Here is a 17,469-nt window from a genome sequence, read left to right on the forward strand (position 1 = left end):
TGGTTTGTAAATCCTCTTGCGATCATTAGAAAGTAAAGCAACATTGTTTGAAACATCCTATAAGAGTAAACCAAGAAGAAGACGTTCTAGAGTAAACCAAGCTACACATACCTTTCATCCACAAATTTGGCATATACATTCTACAGAAAAACTTACAATGTGCTAAAAGGATATGATGTTAACAATCTGACTAACTTCTTTAGCCATTGTAGGTGTCCATCTCCTTCTGATTGCTGCAAGTTCTGTCCTTTCCTTATCACCACCACCGTAATAGCATCCCGAGAAGGCAAGCATATCAGACTCAAACCTGCAAACAAAGCCATTATCGCTTTGCCTCAAACAAAGCCATTATCGCAAACCTGCAAACCGAACAGCACAGTGGACACCAGACCACACTCTTAAGGATGTAGAGCAAATAGAAAGCTATAGAGTTCTACACAAAAAAAAATATTTTTTAAGGCATTCTGTCAAACAGTTTCTATTCACTATTTTCCTCTAAGAAGATCCACAGAAACACACACCAATTGGTCACAGTTTCTATCCAAAATCAAGCTTAAACACAAGAATACACATTAACCAATAAGAAAATCAAGCTTAAACACAACAGTTTCTGAAATTTTCAACAGGCAAAACCTGAAAACAGAACAAATATATATATCCATGAACCGTTGTCGATCTTCCTCATTAACAATAACAAATAATCATAAGCAAACAAGTACACATCTGATTCAAAGATTAAGCACATAAACACCATTCATTACAGTGGAGATCTTTCAATCTAAATGATCTTAATTACAGTGAAAACAAAGCTCAACATCTAGATATGACAAATTGAGACGGCGTGAACGGGAAACAGCTCAGAACGAAGGAAGACGATGACGATGAACTGGGTGGGGTTAGGCGAAGTTGAAGAAGACGACGTTGACGACCACTTCTTCGAGAGCTCTAACCGCATCTCCACCGTCGTACCCGTAAACCTAGCATCATCCTCCGATCTTCCCTCTCTCGCCCTCCTCCTCCTCCCGAGCTGGAACCGGATCGTAATCCTCCTCTTCCGGTAGTGGTAGATCAACGGCTTGATGAAGAAGAGGTTCGGATCATATTTTGGGGAGAGAAAGAGTGATGAGAGAGAGAAAGATTTTGTCGACGTGTCTCTCATAAGCAACCATTCTTGTAACGCTTAATTAAGCAACGCCGCTTGCATTAATAGGTAATTTTTATTTTCTTTTAAATCATAATTATCTTAACAACCCTATTAAGCGCCTGCGATATTGATGCTCTAAGAACTTGCTAAAAAGTCCCACTGATAATGATGCTCTTATTAACTTTATTTTTGCACATACTTCTTTGTTGTTTGTTTATGTACTAGAGAGAGAAAACATATAGTGTAGCTTTGTTTCTCTTCCCTGATGATATTTTCTAAGCTAGCTTCCATGTCTCTATCATCATAATCTTCTAAATCACGCCCGGACCAAACTATCAGTCTTGCACATCTCTCTAATCATTCACAACTCCTCTTCATCTTTTTCCTGACATTTTTTTCTTCTTCTTCAGCTGATGAGGTTTGCTTGCTTCAATAATGGTTGTCAAATTACTATTTGATTACTTATCACATTATCCTACCCGTTTGGCATAATCATGCTCAAATGAATCAACATTTATATATGTTTACTTGTTGTAAGATTAAAACAATTTCCCATTTATTTATTTTCACGTAAAATAAACAGAAGACTCTTTGTATGAGCTGTCCAACTTTAATAAACAACAATAGATGAAGCAAATTACATATATGGTTTTTTTTTTTTTGAAACACACATATATGGTTCATAAGTCATAACCAACACGTTATGGAAGTTCCTTTTGCTTGAGAGACCACTTCATATGAATATTTCTCTCACACGACAAGAACACAAGTCTTATTTATTTCATAAATTTTTCTCTTTCGACATCATCATAGTGATTCTCTAAAAGACGGGACCAGCAGCGAGAATCTCCTCGGTAAGCTTACCCATCCACACCAATCTTATGATTAGCAAACGTCTCAAAGTTCTTCTTAAACAAACCTCCCAGCTTCAACAGAGTCTCCTTATGTGCTTTCTTATCAGACCACTGCAAATTTTTCATTAAAACCAACACACATGATTCAATCTGTTACTAGCATTCTAACAAAAAAAAAGAGAGATTTTAAGATTTTGCATAAACTAACCGAGTTGACAGGATCCAAGATCTCCGAAGGTATCCCTTCAATCTCAGTTGGGATTTCATACCCAAAGATATCGGTTTTCTTGTTGTTAGCATTCAACAAGCTCCCCGAATGGATTGCATCGATGATCTTCCTAGTATATGCAAGCTTGATCCTGTTTCCAACACCGTAGCTGCCACCAGACCAGCCAGTGTTAACGAGCCATCCAGTAGCACCTTGCGTCTTCATCTTCTCGGCTAACATAGCTGCATATTTTGTAGGATGCAGCATTATGAAAGCTGCACCGAAGCATGCTGAGAAGGTCGCTGTGGGCTCCTTGATCCCGTCCTCTGTTCCAGCAACCAGAGCAGTGTAACCACTAATGAAGTGGTACATGGTTTGCGCCAGGTTCAGCTTGCTCACAGGCGGGAGAACACCAAAGGCATCACATGCCAGAAGTATCACGTTCTTTGGGTGTGGACCAACGCAAGGTATCTTCGCGTTTGGAATGAACTCAATCGGGTATGAAGCACGTGTGTTCTCTGCAAGACAAGAAGACTCAACGATGATCATTCGGTTGATTAAGAGAAAATAAAGATTAATTTATTTTTACCTGTAACAGATTTATCAGAATAATCCACTTCTCTGGTGTGCTCATCAAACACAACATTTTCCAAAACTGCAAAGATATTAAATCCGAACCATTTTTTTTATATCACTGAATTGAGTTTTTTTTTCTTGAAACAGTTCTTTATGTATTGTGTATTTATTACCTGTTCCAAACTTGATGGCGTTCCAGATATCAGGCTCCTTCTCCCTTGAAAGATCAACGCACTTGGCATAGCATCCACCCTCAATGTTCGAAACACCAGTCTCTGTCCAGCAATGCTCATCATCTCCAATCAGATACCTGTTGTGATCAGTAGACAGCGTCGTCTTCCCGGTCCCTGAAAAAAAACAAACAACATTCATAATAGACCTATCTCGCCATAAACATGGTGTGTTTGGTGATGTCACTAACTAACTAGTATATATACCTGAAAGTCCAAAGAAGAGAGCAACATCTCCATCTTTTCCCATATTGCAACCAGAATGAAGGGAGAGAATCCGACGCTTAGGCATATAAGGTAATGCATCACACTGAAAAGACCCTTCTTCATCTCACCAGCATACTGAGTTCCGAGTATAACCATTTCCCTCCTACTAAGATTCAAGTCTACGCTAGTGGATGATGTCATGTAGTGAGTGTAACGGTTACACGGAAACTTCCCAGCATTGTATATAGTGAAGTCTGGAGTACCGAAGCTCTCAAGCTCCTCCGGTGTTGGCCGGATACACCTGCCATCCTCACCAATTTATCCACTTATGAGGGACACAATGTTACAGAAGAAACAATGAAGGATGGGTTTTTTTTTGACTTACATGTTGTGCATAAAGAGAGAATGGTAAGCTCTAGCTGAGACAATCCTGACTTTGATTCTGTTCTCCGGGTCCCAGTTCAAGAACTGATCATTCACAAACACCTATACAACCACCCCAAACAGTAACAACAAGTTCATCAACCGCTAAAGATCACAGAGGCTGATTCAAAGTTTATACCTTCTCCAAGGAGTTCAAGTAATCAACGGCTCTTTCTCTGTTCACCGTGAAGGTATGTTCATCCATCTCGATGTTTGGCGAACCCCTGAATCAAAATTTCGAAAAAGATCAAATCTTTGATGATTTAATCATACATCTGAAACAGAGTTTCGAAAACAGAGGATAAAACAGAGTAACGAAAACAGAGTTAAAAACAGAGGATACTCACTTTCCCCACCAAAGCTCGTCTTCTGTAGTCGCATCTCTAACGACACGCTTATCCCTCGGAGCACGACCAGTTTTGGCACCGGAAAGCGTAGCCAAGGCTCCATTGGAGGTGATGAACGAACCTTTCTCGTACTTGATAGCTTGCTCGTAGAGCTCTGCAGGAGAAAGGTTGTAGAGAACGTGGGTGAACTTCAAGGAGCTATCACTGACGGCTCCCAACGCCGGAGAAAAGATGGAAGGATGCTGGCCGTGTGCGTACGCCGGAGTAGTGGAGCCGTCGGCTTTCTTCTCCGCCGGGTCTCCTCTCACCACTTTGGGTCCTGATTCTCTCGTCAGCGACGCCAACGATGCACTGTGTCACCCATTGACATTAATCTTATTATCTACGTGTCAGTTTATACCACGGTCATGTATACGTTACATATTTTTTCTGGTTAATAGTGTCATTATGTTATCTTTAAAAACAAGTTTAGTGCTTACGTTCGAAAAAATAATAAATTAAATATAAATATATCTAGCTAAAAGACAATTCAATTCCAACAATGAAAAGGAAAACTCTTGATTTTGTTCTTCTTTCTTAAGAAAACGTCGATTGACATGAAAATTCAATATCTTGATTAATTCGATATAAAATATTTTCTTGATTTTTTTTTAAAAAGACAGAACATATTTATAGAACTTGTTACGTCCAAATAATCTTCGTGAATAAGGATCAATATATCATACAACTATACAAGTGATAATTATTACCTGATAGACTGAAGCTGAATCTTTTGACGCTCCTCCTCGGAGAAGGCAGCGCCGCTTTGGTTAATAGGAGTGGTGGGAGCAGAACGCTTCTTCTGTAAAGAGTGAAGCTCATCGAGCGTCGTCGCCTTCACAGTCGGACCACTGTCGTCGTTGCATATTTTGTTATCCCTTTTAGCTCCCGTCGTTATCTTCGGTATCGCTGGTCCTTTTGGGAAGCTAAATCCTCCGTCACCGTTAGCGTTTCCGTTACCGGGCGACATCTTTTCCTGTTTGTGCTGCTTACGAGAGAACTGATAGAAGAGATGATGAAATGATTCGAAGCGAAAGTGTGCCTTTTAAAGGTTTGATTTTTAGAACCATGGTTAACATTTAACTGTGGTTATTGGTTTAGAGAGCTTTTTTTTTTTGAAACACTTTTTTTTTGAAACACATTGGTTTAGAGAGCTAACTGTTGGATTTTTGTAAAACAAGAGTTAACTATGGTTAATGTATGTTAAAGATGGGTCTACTATTTATTATGGGTCCCACTCGATATATGTAAGATAATTTAATTTGATTTTATCTATTTAGTATATGGTAAAAAATATACGAGATTTATTAATAGAAAATAAAATCCCATCGGTACTTATTTTTTGTCAACACAACAGATGCTATTTTACGGTTAAAATTCATGTAGTTGGTACACATTCCTCAGAGTTTGGATATTAACTATTTTCGTTTGTGAAGTTTTGATTCTAAAATTTAGTTTTTTTTTCTTATTAACCGTAGGGTTTCCAGACCTTAAATCCAGGACAATCCCTCCGAAATCCACAACAAGTGATTTTTTTTTAAAAAGCTCGGGTAACTAATGGGTGTCGAATCAAAAACGCCGAACTAAATTTTTCAGAGACCGTCCGCAGTCAGAACCACTGGCCCAACCCTATTGGTTTTCTAAATTTTGGATTAAAAGTAAATATCATCTGAGTTTCAAAAAAAAAAAGTAAATATCATCTTCAAAAGTTATATCATAAGGTGAGAGTGCATTTACAGTTATAAACCATTTGATTTCCTTTTTCTCTTTATATATGTCAATCAGTCTAACTTTTATTTTATTTTTAGTTCTATGCATTTTTGTATGTAATATCATATTAATATACGTTTTTGAAAAATTAGTATCTTCATCTATTTTGAGATGCCTATTCTATGTGGTTCTTGGCTTCTTGCTAATCTAAGTTGTGCCACATCTTCCCAACCTGATTAGCTACTTTACCTGTTTAAGATTGATCATCTCCATAATTTGGTTAGTTTACTGTGGTTGATTTGGTCACTCTTTTTCACCATGGTTAACTTATTTCTAACAAGATAGCCCACTCTGTGCCGTTTTTTTGTCGCTGCTTCGCAAATTTGGAGTGATCAGTGAAACTAACTTTTATAAGTTGATTTTTCTCGAGTCACTGCTTTTGCAAAGATTATATACGACTATGCCATTGCCACGCACCAGTTATTTAAATTTAGATATTAAATATTCTCAGTTATTACTTAAAAAAAAAACCATTCTCAGTTATTAGGTATATGTCTAGCCTAAGAGCACTTCCAACTTCCAAGTTCCAAGTTCCAAGTTCCATCTCATATGTTTTTATAAAGATTTTGTAAATATATTGATAAAAATGTAAGAGAAAGGTTAGACGATACTCATACAATACGAGTCTTCATTTCCACGTTCAGCATCTCAATCGGTTATTCACGCAAGCTACTTACTATCTACAACATTTGGCTCGAGAGGAATAGAAAATTTCAGAACAACACAACCACAACATCCGCTCATCTCTTCAAAACCATCTACCGCTTTATTCGTGATGTCATTCTCGGGAAGAGATTGAATTATACAGAGACCTGATGAAACTCTCTCCAATACGAGTGAACAACACATCATTGTCTCCTTCTTAGACTTGTCTTGCTTCTCACTTTTTTTTCCCAAGATGACCCTAGATTTGTCTTAAACTTTTGTAACCTGTTTTACATACTTGCATCATTTTAAAATGAAATTCGTATATTTGGCAAAAAAGAAATCTTCATCTCAGAGTTGATTCTCTTTAAAAATCCATTTAACATTTGTCAAGCTGTAGATTACTTGCTCTTTACAAAGAATATAAAATCAATGCATTAATGAAAACAACATTAGAGTATAATATTACTTAAATGATTTAGATAAACGTGAAGTTATGAGCATTGAAGTTTCTCTAACAAACACCTCAATAGTAGAACTTACTTTCAAAAACTTAGCTTATAAGATGATAATTATTTGATATTCCCTCTTCTTTTATTTTACTTAATGTTTATATTCGATATAGTATTTGATAAAATTTGAAGTGATGTGATTTTTAATGAGTTTGAAATGATTTGGGTGAATTATAAAAGTTATATTTTTTTTTGTCATCATAAAAGTTATCTTGATTTTAACTAAAATGATTTTGAATTCCATACAATTCTATGTGGTCTGAATTTATAACTAATAAAAGCCACCAAAACATATTCAAATCACAACAAATCTATCAAAATCTTCTACTTGAATTTAATAAATTAAATATTAAAATATATTTTAATCTGAAATTAAATAGTATCACTATTTTAAATTATTTTTAAAAATATATATCTGAATAACAGTAGAAATTTATTATTTAATATGAATTGAGCCAAATGTCACAACGTTCGTTCCATAGAGCATTTTTGTCCTTTTCTGTTTATGTGGCGATTATCAAAAATTCAACTTCTTTATAATCAGCGATAAGATTTGACTCTTTTACTAATATCAAACGCATATTTTATGGGAAATAAAATCCTTAAGCAAGCAACTTTGTTTTCATTCAACTCATTTTAGAACTAGAAAAAAACAGTGAGTTGCATAATGGTGTAGTGGAAAATGGTTTTACGATTTAAATTTTGCAAATGTCATTGTTAACAAGTTGTTTTCCGATTTAATTTTTAGCACTAAATAAAACGATAAATAAATATATTATGGTCAGACGCCATTTTAGTAGGTTCATCTTATTTTAGTTGTTTTGAAATCTTATTTTTAGTATATTCTTTCTCGCAATTGTATTATATATGTATCAATAGGAACCTTCGTTTTATTCTCTTTTGTTCTATTATCATGATATATATTTTATTTATATGATCGTTAGGACCAGATCTGAACACAATCTTATAAATTATTGGTTTTGATCTTCATTTTTTTAAAAAAAGATTAGATATATAAATATGAATTTTTATAACTATAGAAATATTAATCTTTTAGAAAATGTTTATAATTCCCGAAAGTTTTAGATACAGTATTCTAGTTAATAATTTCAAAAAAGTGTAAGTAAATCGACTTTAGAGAAAGACTAGTCACATGCGACTTGAAGTTGTGCTTGATACAAATTGCAATATGGCTATTTACGGCGAAATGAAAGTGTAATCAGATCATTTCATGATTTTATGAAATTTTGTGTCCAACATCATTTACATCAACCAAACTGAAAGATATATGCGTTTTTAGAAGAAAAAGATATAAGTATTTTATCTAGTGTAACAAAATTTAACAGCACTGAAATTCGCTTGATCGCTTAGAAAAAAAAAAACTATAGCTCCGATGGGCACGCATCTCAAAGGAAGTGGATTCACGAGAGGACGCGCAAGTGTGAAACACATGAATACGAACACTAATTTATAAGTAGTTCACATTGCGTTTTATATGAATCTGTTACTAAGAGCATCTCCAAGGATTCACTCTATATTTTACTCTAAAATAGAGTGACTCTATAATAGAGATGAAGTTTGCTCCAATAGTACTCTATTTTAGAGTAGAATATAGAATGATGAATAAAAAAAAACAACTTACTCTATATTTGGAATAAACCTATTTTTCACTCTATTATAGAGTGAGAAATAGAGTACCATTGTAGTATTTTTTATTCCAAACTCTATTTTAGTGTGAAAAATAGAGTGGGGTTGGAGATGCTCTAAGGAACGTTATGATTTTATTCACAAGTTGACAGAAAAACAAAAGTTATTTTTTTTTCAAAAACAAAAATATGATTATTATTCATAAGTACAGGTACTGCGGATGAGAATATTTTTATAAGAGACACGGCAATTTGCATGCAGGCATGGGCGCATGAGTACAAACAGTAACAAACGTTTTTACATAATAAACAAACTTTAGCAATAACAAAAAGATGGGGGGACGTATATGCTTCTGTTTTCCTTTGTAAAAAAAATTATATTAACTAAATTTGTATGCCGGGTCAGCTTTAGTCTAGTGGCTAAGTGGCATCCAAGGCACCGGGGTTCGACTCCACCTTCAGGAGTTTCTGGGTGTGAGATTTCCCCAGGTGGCAAAAAAAAAAAAAAACTAAATTTGTATAAATTGTGAAATGAAAAAGGTGTATGTAATTGTCATCAATCATGCACGCAATCTGATGACAAAAAGTTTGTAAAACAACTCAGTCATTAATCATAAAATGCGCATAAATATGCACTTACCTAACCACGTTTCTGCAGTAAAATATCAATGTTATGGGATCTAGCTTCGAAAGACAAATAAAATTGCGTCGAAGACATTTACTAAATTTAAATCTATACACATATTACATATCCATGCATGTCGTGGTAGACAATAGACTAATCCATAATTTTCATATAAGCTTTTTTTTTTTTGAAACTGAATTTTCATATAAGCTCAGTACTGTAAATTGTCCAATTCTAGATTAGTTTGTTACTTATCATCTAAGTAAATTGGACCAGAATTTACTAATTCTGATTCTTTGTAATACCTTAGATGTTAGCCCGATCCAAGTTTAATAGTTTGGATCCAATTCGGGTTGATGGACAGTCTCTAAGCACCAATGTCCTTATAAATTTACGAGTTTTGAAAACTCAACAAGGATATGGAACAAGTTGAGGAAATAAATTTAGCTTGTTAGGAATGAGAGTTTGGTGTTGTTAAATTATACCCCTTCCGTTTTTATTACATGCACATAAATTTTAAAAATATTTAATTATATATATATTTCATAAATAAAGTATCATTAACTATTTACTTAGTCACAACTCAACCAATAAAAACACATTGCACATATCATAAAAATAATTTTATATTAAAAATAAAACGTCATTTAATTTAAAATGAAAAATGATTTAAGACATCTATTAAAAACGGAGAAAATACTAAATAAGTCTTTCAAAATTACAATTGACAATTCAACCGAGAGTTCCATGAAAACTTCATGGCAATTTTTTTCGCTGTTGGTTGTGGCTGTGACCGATAGATGTTTACATCAAACTCAAAAGAGAACTGGAATCGAATATGAGCTTCTTGAATCTTAATATAAACACTTTCTTAATGATCCAAATTCATTAATGGTTAATGATCCAAATTCAAAAGAGAACTGGAATCGAATATGAGCTTCTTGAATCTTAATATAAACATGTTCAATGGAGGGAGTGGATAATTACTAGTATTATGTATCTACTCTAAATTTCACTTTTCATTCTTCATTGGTTCTTTATCATATTAATGGTTATGTTTCCATTACAGATTCCAGTTCTGTCTCCTTGCGGGGGAGGTTGATTCATTCTTCCCTCTTTTTCTTAATGATCCAAATTCATTAATGGTTAATGATCCAAATTCAAAAGAGAAACGAAAAGGTTGATATTAATTTGAATATTAATTCCGTGTTAAACATATCGAGAAAGCTATAGTTTTTTTTTTTTTTTTTTTGTAACAGGCTATAGTTGTTTCCATCTTGATCATCGAATATGAGCTTCTTGAATCTTAATATAAACATGTTCAATGGAGGGAGTGGATAATTACTAGTGTTATGTATCTACTCTAAATTTCACTTTTCATTCTTCATTGGTTCTTTATCATATTAATGGTTATGTTTCCATTACAGATTCCAGTTCTGTCTCCTTGCGGGGGAGGTTGATTCATTCTTCCCTCTTTTTCTTTTCTAGGATATCTCAATTTCACAATCCACCAAAGAGAGTATTCTACTGATCTCATAACTAAAAGCATTCTTGTGTTCCTGACAAAAAATATATTTAATTTTAGATATGTTTTTATTTTTCAACACTTTTCGCAGTCTTCTTACATATGTTCTGCATGCTTTGATTTTCCTATTATGTGCAAGTTTCCCATAGTTTTCGATGTGTTAAAAGTACTGAGTGGTTGTGCTTATAATAATGGGTTCATAATTAAACACATTTATATGTATTTTTTTTTCTGTTACAACGTAGCATCATGCACACTTAAGTTGCTAACAACACCATTTACAAAACTAAGGAAGATTCAAAAAAGCAAACGATTATAAATTTTCGGAATTAAGTTCCTAACATAAAAAGCTGCAATAATTTGACTCCGACGTTATGCTGTAACTTGTAATGTTCGTTACACACAACACTGGCCTATTCATTTACAAACAGTATGACCAAGACCAATATTGGGCTTCCTCTTTGCTTTTAATGGGCTTTTTAATTACAGAAGACCCAGATATGTAAGAAAGAGAACCGTAAGATTCAACCAATCCGACGGCTAAGATTTATTGTTGAGAATCAATAACATAATAATCTGAAGGAGTGAATGAGAAGAAGAACATCCAAGAGAAAACGATCCATCTTTCTCATCTGCTACCTCTCGATCTCAGGTACGATCTTCCCCTCTATTTAAATAATACTCAATCCGGATAATATGTCATCAGTGTCGTCGTCAGTAGTCAAGCTTCTTTTAAGCGGGTGGAAATGACTTGAGAGATGATGGATCTGTGAATCTTCGTTTAGGAAAAGAAAAGGATCTGATGGGAGGAGGAGGAGAGCATGGACACGGAGGCGATTTCAGAGCGAAGGTTTGGAGCATGTCTGGTGGGCCTTACTGTAGGCCCAAACACTGGCGTCGCAACACAGCCCTTGCTATGTTCGGCGTCTTCCTTGTCTGCATCCCCATCGCCTTGAAATCTGCTGAGCTCGAGGTAAATCTTGTTGTAAAGCCTAGTAGTAATGCTTGAATCCATTATTGTGACACAAAACTTGTAGCGCTTGAGACATCATTGTTATTTAGGATTGAGAAATTAAATTGGCCTTTTGTTTTTTTTTTGATCTTTCAGCAAAGGCCACACATGCCTGTACGTCCGATTCCTTCACAGATGTGGTGCAAGAACTTTGGTACCAAGGATGATTACGAAAAAGCGCATTGATTCTAAAAACCTTTTTCATTTTCGTTACTAGTGTGACATTAATCCATAATAATATGTCTTTGCTGGAACCCTCTCAAACCGGTGGAATGTTTTGCACGCTTTTGTTTTTATGTTTGCCATTCAAATAGTGGTTTTTCATCAAACATTTGAGTTTTGCTTTGATGTATCGCAACAACTATAAAAACAATTCTTATCAAACTCTATCTGCATCAGATACTCTATTCCATCAAGTTAACATCTTGATGAACTGTTTTTACTTGCATTTTTCTTCTGATTTTCTATTTAATTTATGTATATTAGTCGCTACATAGTTCAGATTATTCGAAATCAAATCCAGATATGATATTTAGTAACATTAAGGGATTATTTTGTTCAATCTCTAGACTAGAAGAAATTTGCTACATAAGTTTCTACACTGAAAAATTTCGCGACTAACATTTGGGTCTAGAGATTGCACAAAATAAATCCATTAATGTTTCTTTATCATCATATCCTAAAAATTTAATAGGGGAGGGGAGAGAGGAGAGGAGAGGCCCAAATGTTAGCCACTGAGTGCACAACAAGACAATCTTTCGTGGAGATGTATGAGATACTAGAAGCTATGAAGAGGAGAGAACTTGGACCAGCTCTTAACTGAGCAACCACAAACCAGATAAACTAAAGCAAGCGAGCTCTGATCTCTGAGACGAAGCTTCACAGATTACGTTTCCTGGAGATATATCAAGAGGGACTCTCAACTACGCGAGAAAACATCTCTCTATATATGCAGATAGCTGCCTCCGATGATGTCCTGTGGACATGTGCTTTGCAAGAAGACTATCAACAAAATGTCGGAAGAATGGCGGTAGGTCGTCTTTCAAATGTCCTTATTGCCCGATCGATGTAGACATCTCAAGGTGTAGGCAGTTACATTTCTGAAACGAAGCCAAAAATGTAATGTAAACTATGTTTTGTTTTTGATGTGCTTTTGTGTACAAAAAAGAGTTATCAGGGAAGATTTAGACATCCCGTAAGAACGTGTTACTTGTTTGTTTTTTCAACTTTCAAAAACAGAGAAATTCTTTACATTTCAAAAACTAGTCTTAAATCAGATAATATCATCACTGTTTCAGTAGTTTTACCACCAAAACGATTTGAGCTTGTAACTTTTCCTTTTGGTGCTTTAGAGGTGCTATATGATTTGAATCTTGCATATACCAAATCCTAAAGAAGATAATCATGTTGAATTGGTATGAAGAGAGAGTTCAATTCAATGGATGCCACTCATTATTGGATATGAGTGGAGCACACCTATCCAGATTAAACGTACCAAAAACAATGGTGTGAGCACTTTGCTTATTCACTTTGACTGATTGGCTAGAGTCTTATTGGTAGTTAATGGGGAACATAATTGTGAAATTATAATGGGGAACACAGTAGTGGCATAATAAGTGGGAGTACAAGTTAAAAGGTTAGACTATATCATCATGAGATCTGTTCAGTGTACAAAGTACATGAGACAAAAAGCAAAGACTAATTCCGCCGTTGCTAAAAAATTATTTGCGACCCAATTTCACCTTTTTTATATACAAAATGGAGCACCCACAAATTAAATATGTCATATATCCAAACAAAAATACCATTATTTCTACATTTCACATCAACTAAAAAGTTAAAACAAATAGAAATGTATAAATATAAACACTTTCTCTGACCCATTTATTTTCATAAAATTATAGCCGGCCATCCATAGTGAGTATGGTATATACAACAATTTGAGAAATGTCATATATCCAAAACTAGTTTCAAAAGATTTGGTAAGACTCGATAATATGTTTCATATACCATTTTTTACCGTTCTATTTCTTTGTATCATTTCATTACATAACTTTTATCTTAAAGAAAAAAGAAATACATAAACAACAAACAAGAGGAAAAGACTAGAATCTAGCATTTTCAAACCCATGGAGGTCACTGACTCTGTTCATATGCTTCTTCATGATCGCCACCTTAGCCAATCTTTCAGCCGCTCTCCAAGCTGAAGTTGGTGTCAACGGCTCAGTCTTCTGAGCCACAGGCTCTGCTGGGCTCTTCACAACCACGTGTCTACCTCTGACGCGATTCAAATCTGCTATCTCAGTGTCCAAACCACGTAAGCACGCGTCACCGGAACTCAAGCCATATTGCACCAGCAATGCTCGAGCTGACGTCAGCATTCGCTCAGCACCCGAGTAATCACTGGCTTCGATTAGTCGCCGAGACTCCGCCACGGCTCGTGTGCTGACGTGGACATTTCTGAGTCGTGCAATGTTCGTGTTGGATGATGATCTGACGGCTGTAGGATGTGGTATCAGAAGCGCTCGATCATCCGAGTCCCTTGTTTCCTGAGTCGTTGGATCTACGTGGCGAGATCGGACGGTCATGATCTGTGGGACTTAGCAGATGCAGGTGATTTTAGTTCCACCAACACTTCTCTTTCTTCTTCCCCGTACATGTCACCCAACCGAATGAGCCCGGATCCAAGCCAAATGGGTCGACCAGATAGTGAATAAACCGAGGTAATCTCTCCTTGACCCGACCCGGAAACCAACCCGAGCTGTAGAGTAAGATCCTGAACGGACACACTCAACAAACCTTTGATGCGTTTGGCAAACACGTCCTCTTTAGACGCGCCGAATAGAGAGTGTGCGTTGGGATTTCAAACTGAGAGACGCGCGTGGACGAAACGAAATCTGATTGGGCCTGATGGGCCGAGTCCGTTAAGACGAAGATGGTGGCGAACAGATTTTTCTGCCGGCGATCCTCGATCACTTTAGCCGCCTTCTTAACAGCGTCCTTCACGCTCATCCCCTCGCCGTCGCCGGAGATATCGTCAAGAATCCGACGAGCTACTCTCCGTCCGTTCGCCGTCATCCTCCGCAGCGGCGATAAACGCTTGGAGCTCGACGAGAACGAGACCATCGAGAGACGATCGTTCTCCCGGAGAGACGAAATCACCAGCCTCATCGCCCGCCTCACCGTCTCGATCTTGCTCCCGCCGACGTCGAGAACAGTTACTAAATCCACCGGAGGTCTGCGCCGGGACGACGGCAACGGAGGGGATTTGATCTTCATCAGCACCGAGTACGTCTCGTTGCCTCTCCCAACGGCAACAACTGCCGCTTCCGAAGACAGCTTGACGTCGACGGAATCAGTTAGCCGTTTCTTCTTCGACGTTAACGGTGACGGCGTGTTAACGAAGAAGCCTTTGAAACCGCCGTTATTCTTCTTCTTCTTCGTCTGATTCGAGCGAGTATGGTGTTGAAACCGGCAGGGGAGATGGGAGAGGAGATCAGAGGCTCGTCGTCGTTGTAGACTCTTAAGGACTTCTTGGACGATGATGATTCTCTTCTCGGGTCTTGGATCCGGATGATTCCGGGGATCTCAAGTCGTGGAGGGGAGAGAGAGGGAGAAGTGATGTCTCTCTCCATGACGCGCCGCAAACGGGGCACGCGGCGAGTAGATTAAGATCACCGGCGCGTGAAGCTACGCACGGGAAATGAAAAGTGTGAGAACACTCAGCCGTGAATATCGCCGTTCCTCTCCCTGCTTTCGCGCTCTGTAAGCAAATCCCACATCTGCTGCCGTTACTCTGCTCACAAAAAAAAAAAACATACTGAATACTTTTGCGATGCTGTCTTAATAGTAATAAAAACATATTGTTAAACCATTTGGATTGTTTTCAGTTTGGTAGTACTTACTTTAGTGAAACAGAGTTTTGCTTTGAGGAGAGAGAAGCTCGCCGGAGATTTCGGCGACGAAGGGGAAGAGAGGCTGAGAAAGAGAGAGGGCTTCTGTTTCTCCTCGGCGTAGACGCTGTCGGAGTTACGTCGCCGGAAGTTATGCACTGGAGATTGGGACTAGCGGGAAGAGACGGCGAGGGAGTGGCAACGGCCGTGGCGGCCCAGCTCTGGCAACGAAGTGTGGAGCTAGCTGAATCGGGTCGGGTCTCTGACTTTGGAGTAGACGGGTTAGAGAAAAAACCGAACCTTGAAGTGGGTTTTGCTCGGTCATCAACTCTATTATCGTCTGTCTTTCTATGTTGGAAATCCAAAACGTTCTTTTCAAACCATTCATCATCTTCAAACTTTTTTTTTTTTTGTCTTTCTAAGTGACTGAAACTTTTGTGAGAGGGAAAGAGAGTTTTTAATGCGAAACGATGAAAGATTGAAGACACTTAATACAGAGAGTGGTGGTGGGAGAGACAAAGAACAGGAGAAAATGGTGGGGTTGAGTTTATTTTTATAAAAGCGGCCTTCCGTTTTTTTTTTCTTTCATGATCAAAAGAATAGTGAAATTTAATTATTGGGATTATCAAGATATTTTGTTATTTTCAAAAAAGAATTAGAAAAAAAAATGACTTTAAAAAGCTGTTAAATTTTGAAGTTACTGCTTGGCGTTGGTCTTCGTCTAACGTTCTTGGCTTTAGTCTGAGATCCGGCGGCGTTCCCCAGGAGTAAATATAGGAAAAAAAACTCACCCTACCAGCCTACTATGTATTCTAGATCCGAATAATTGGTGTAGTTCACTGTCACTAGGATTAATATAGTTGATGGTACTCTTTTTATATAATCGAAGAGTTCTAGTTAAAATATTGAAGATGAGATGAACAAATTTACCACGCAGTCACAAAATTTCATATGTTATTTTAAAATCAATTGCTATTTACTTATTCAAAGCTGGTGAAGAACTTTTTTATTATTAGTACTGTTTAATGTGATGAATATGGTTGGATTTAAATGTGATGAGTAAAAGATAAGGGAACATCATAAAATGAATGGAGAAGAAGATGATCTTTATTCAGAGAGACGCCTAAACCGTAGCAGCTACATTACTGAGTATGTGTGTACTCTCTACTTAAATTTTGTCGTAGTGAGTCGGTCCATTTTTATCTTTTATGCCTTTCTAGCACTTTTTCCATTTCGTCTTACATGTTCTACAGCAGCTTTTAACGTACACATCGCATGCACTGATTCACACATGTATTTGGATGCTTCACGTGTTTAATGTCTACGGTGTAAAACCTGAACTCAATGGGTTTACATATCTGGTACTTGATAACATTGTCTATTTCTTTTGACCAATATCAAACTTTTAGTCGTCAAAATAAATTATGTAAACCATTTTTTGGCAACTACATAAGATTTATGTTCCTCGCCAAAAGGATGGGTGTCAGTGACACCGTTTGATATGTATAATATCTTGTCGTTTGAATGAATATTGTTGTTTAATTAAGAAGATTTGGGTATATAACATTTAGGACATAACAAAAGATACTGTTAGGACTTAGCACTAGATTTATCTCAGTACTCTAAATATTGTAATGTATAGTTAATTATCGCACACATTCCCTATGTTTCAGAACATTTTGGTTGTTTCTTTCTTCTCCATGTGCCGCACCGAAAACATATACACTACCAAACTTCTATATAGTATGTTTGATCCGAGTGAAAACATATAATACATATATATGGTTTAAACATTACTAAAGAAAGTCTCTTA

General features: G+C 36.6%; 1 protein-coding gene and 2 pseudogenes across 1 annotated transcript; 1 reads left to right on the plus strand and 2 right to left on the minus strand.

Moving 5' to 3' along the window:
• Nucleotides 1-1,670: 1,670 nt before the first annotated feature.
• On the minus strand, nucleotides 1,671-5,050 carry LOC108849901 (phosphoenolpyruvate carboxykinase (ATP) 1-like; annotated as a pseudogene).
• A 6,218-nt stretch (nucleotides 5,051-11,268) lies between these two features.
• On the plus strand, nucleotides 11,269-12,161 carry LOC130501609 (uncharacterized). The gene is made up of 3 exons (XM_056996448.1): nucleotides 11,269-11,403; nucleotides 11,537-11,724; nucleotides 11,860-12,161. Exons 1-3 carry the CDS (start codon nucleotides 11,340-11,342, stop codon nucleotides 11,947-11,949), a joined length of 342 nt encoding a protein of 113 aa, XP_056852428.1. The 5' UTR covers nucleotides 11,269-11,339; the 3' UTR covers nucleotides 11,950-12,161.
• A 1,628-nt stretch (nucleotides 12,162-13,789) lies between these two features.
• LOC130501607 (probable E3 ubiquitin-protein ligase EDA40) lies at nucleotides 13,790-16,047 on the minus strand (annotated as a pseudogene).
• Nucleotides 16,048-17,469: the final 1,422 nt, after the last annotated feature.

This window comes from Raphanus sativus, unplaced genomic scaffold, assembly GCF_000801105.2.
Source record: "Raphanus sativus cultivar WK10039 unplaced genomic scaffold, ASM80110v3 Scaffold0227, whole genome shotgun sequence".
In the NCBI taxonomy this organism is placed as follows: Eukaryota; Viridiplantae; Streptophyta; class Magnoliopsida; order Brassicales; family Brassicaceae; genus Raphanus; species Raphanus sativus.

Excerpts from the sequence above, each read along its gene's own strand:
- LOC130501609 (XM_056996448.1), top strand. The coding sequence starts at position 11,340 with ATGAGAAGAAGAACATCCAAGAGAAAACGATCCATCTTTCTCATCTGC. Across the intron at positions 11,404-11,536 it reads CTGCTACCTCTCGATCTCAG|GAAAAGAAAAGGATCTGATG; the intron begins GTACGATCTTCC and ends ATCTTCGTTTAG. Across the intron at positions 11,725-11,859 it reads TGAAATCTGCTGAGCTCGAG|CAAAGGCCACACATGCCTGT; the intron begins GTAAATCTTGTT and ends TTGATCTTTCAG.